This window comes from Clytia hemisphaerica, unplaced genomic scaffold (genome assembly GCF_902728285.1).
Source record: "Clytia hemisphaerica strain Z4C2 unplaced genomic scaffold, Clytia hemisphaerica genome assembly, whole genome shotgun sequence".
Taxonomy (NCBI): Eukaryota; Metazoa; Cnidaria; class Hydrozoa; order Leptothecata; family Clytiidae; genus Clytia; species Clytia hemisphaerica.
Window position 1 is genome coordinate 65551 of NW_027103945.1, and position 2853 is coordinate 68403.

Below are 2853 nucleotides of genomic sequence, written 5' to 3' on the forward strand. Positions count from 1 at the left end.
TCTTCAACAACAGCAACAACTGCTCTGGTCATCTGCCCTATCAATGCACTTATTGAAGATCAAGTGGCACTGATGGCCAAAAGAGACATTATTGCAAAACGTTGGACACATGATATGGTAAAGTGTGTTTCTGCGCTTATAATAAATATTTACTTTACTTTAGTCTTTAGTTAGATTCCTGCACAATAAATCTCAGACTAATTTTTGTCACTTGATTTTAGTAATTTTCAAAAATATTTCTTATTGAACAACATAACAAGTAATGTTCTTTTGAATGTTTGGATTTTTATGACTTAATATATTTATTCTTGAAATAGTTTTACTTCACACAGCTTGCATTATAAAACAGAAAACACAAATGAACATTTATTTTTATCTCGTCGTAATGTATGAATGCATAGTTCGAACCCCCCCCCTTATTTAAGGGGGGGATGACACCTTCCAAAAAAGTGAGGAAGGGGGGAGATCAGAAATTTTCACTAAAAAGGGGGGTGGGGGATAGCAAGGAGGGGAGGGGATCGTTTAAGAAGGGGGGGGGGACTTACATATATTGTAGATTATTTTCCAGCACTGTTATGAAATTTGGTCTGCATGAAAGGAAGTTCTTTATTTTCACTAAAAAGTGGTATATACTTGCCAGACTTAATTTTTCTTTACTGTTTCCCTTCCCTTTTTACCATAAAAAATTTAGACCGAAATCCTTGGGGGATAGGTATTTTTAAAGGTTGGGGGGGTGCCAAGAAGGGGGGGATCATTTAAGAAGGGGGGATCAGACCCCTTTCCGCACTATGGAATGAGAACCGTGTCATAATGATATCCTAAATTTTGTGCTGTTTTTGGTAAATACCGTCAACTGCCAGACTGACTGCCCCAACTTGAGACAATCAGCCGGCCATAACATGAGACACCAGAACAGCAACCACTTCACCAGTCCGCTAGGGTTATTTTTTACATTTTTGAGAAAAATAGAGATAAAAGCTCATCTTTTCTGTTATCAAGCAGAGATTCAACACCAGAAGGAAAAAGATTTCCAGAAAGCAATTTTAAATAGGATGTATTGTATAAGTATACTCATTTCCTGTATATGTTATTTTTTCATTTTTAGTGTGCGAAAGATCTGGAATGTGTTGACGTTTTGTTCACTTCGCCGGAGACAATATTGTCGGATTCCAGTAGAGATCTTTTAAAGAAAAAGGATGTCATCAAAACAATATGTGCTGTGTTTGTGGATGAAAGCCATTGTATTGAGAAATGGTAAGTTATCTAGTATATAAGATTTATTTTTTATGTATTTTAGATGATAATTTGAAAACCATACAATTAAACCGTCAACTGATATGAAGTTACTTTCATCAGTAAGGGGTCCTAACTTTTATCCCCTCCAAATGACAGACAGACTTTTATATGGTTCTCAATATATAAACTTTTAAAGTTCATAGCTGATATCAAAATTAATTTTGTTTTATTATAGCTACTGTAAGTTTACTAATTATTGAACAGACCAGAAAATGTTGATGGTTTGTTGGGAAAAATTTTTATTCAGTGTCAAATGTTGAATAGCTACATTACATTGTCATAATCTATTAATCATATCTATTTTATTTTGCAATTTTCAGGGGAACATCAAGTGACAAACGACGAGCAGCTTTCCGTGTATTATTTTCTCAACTTGCAGAAGTCCGCTCTCTTCTTGCCAAACCCATCCCTTTTGTCGCCATGACGGCAACTGCAATGAGAAGAACAAGGGATTTTATAATTGCCAATTTACAAATGTATCAGCCAAAACTATATATTCGCAGTCCTGGAAAGCAAAACATTACATACACACTACACACAGTTAATCACAAAAATGTTGATAAAATTTTCCAACCCCTTATTGAAGAACTGAGAATTCATAAATATGATTGTGAGCGAGTGGTTATTTTTTCAAATCGTGATAATGTTGTTGATATCTTTGGTTCTTTTGACTATATACTTCGGGAAGAATATCCAATGTACGAGACAAGACCCTACGCAATGTACCATTCTACCACAGAGGAACCAATCAAAAAACACATTGTTGAATCCTTTCAAGACCCTAATGGAACCATTAGAATTTTAATGGCAACAATAGCCTTTGGTATGGGTATTGATTGCAAAAATTTGCATCACGTTATTCATTTTGGTCCACCTGCTGATCTGGATTCTTATTTTCAAGAATCTGGTAGAGCAGGTCGGGATGGCAAGCAAAGTGTTGCCTTACTTTTACGCTACCCAAAAAGTTTTATTCGAAATTCTTCGGAAACAATAAAGGAATACTGTTTGTTAGAAGACCAATGTCGTCGACAAATGTTATTGAAACTTTATGACTCTTCTGAAAAAATTCCCGAAATCACGCCACAACACAACTGCTGCGACTTTTGCTATCAGTCATGTGACTGTGGTGATTGTCACTTACCCAAACACTTTATTGATGTGGATGAGATTAAGCCAATTATTGATGTTGATGAAGAAGTGGTAGTTGAAGAAGACACTGAATGCTTTGAGAAAGAGGACAGTGGTAACGAAATTGACTCAGATGAGTGAGTGAATCTATTTGAATTACTCACTTTTTTAATTAGCCTGGAGATTTATGATATGATTTCTTATTCTATATACTGATGGCGAAATATATAGCATGGTATGGTATGGGCTGAGAGTTTGAATTTCCCAGATCCTAATAACGGTTGAAAGCATAGCCAATCAAATTTTGTTATTCTTTTACTGGTCAAAATTTGGTTTTTATTTTATTGAGTGAGGGCAGCGCTTAAATTCGAATTTCCCACTGTAAATTTTTAAGGCAGAAATCAGCCTCACAGGTCATACCCGTCCTGT

General features: G+C 35.4%; 1 protein-coding gene across 1 annotated transcript; it reads left to right on the forward strand.

The window, feature by feature from the left end:
* Positions 1-2016: 2016 nt before the first annotated feature.
* On the forward strand, positions 2017-2565 carry LOC136809950 (uncharacterized). The gene has a single exon (XM_067066514.1). The coding sequence runs from the start codon at positions 2017-2019 to the stop codon at positions 2563-2565; it is 549 nt and encodes a 182-aa protein (XP_066922615.1).
* Positions 2566-2853: the final 288 nt, after the last annotated feature.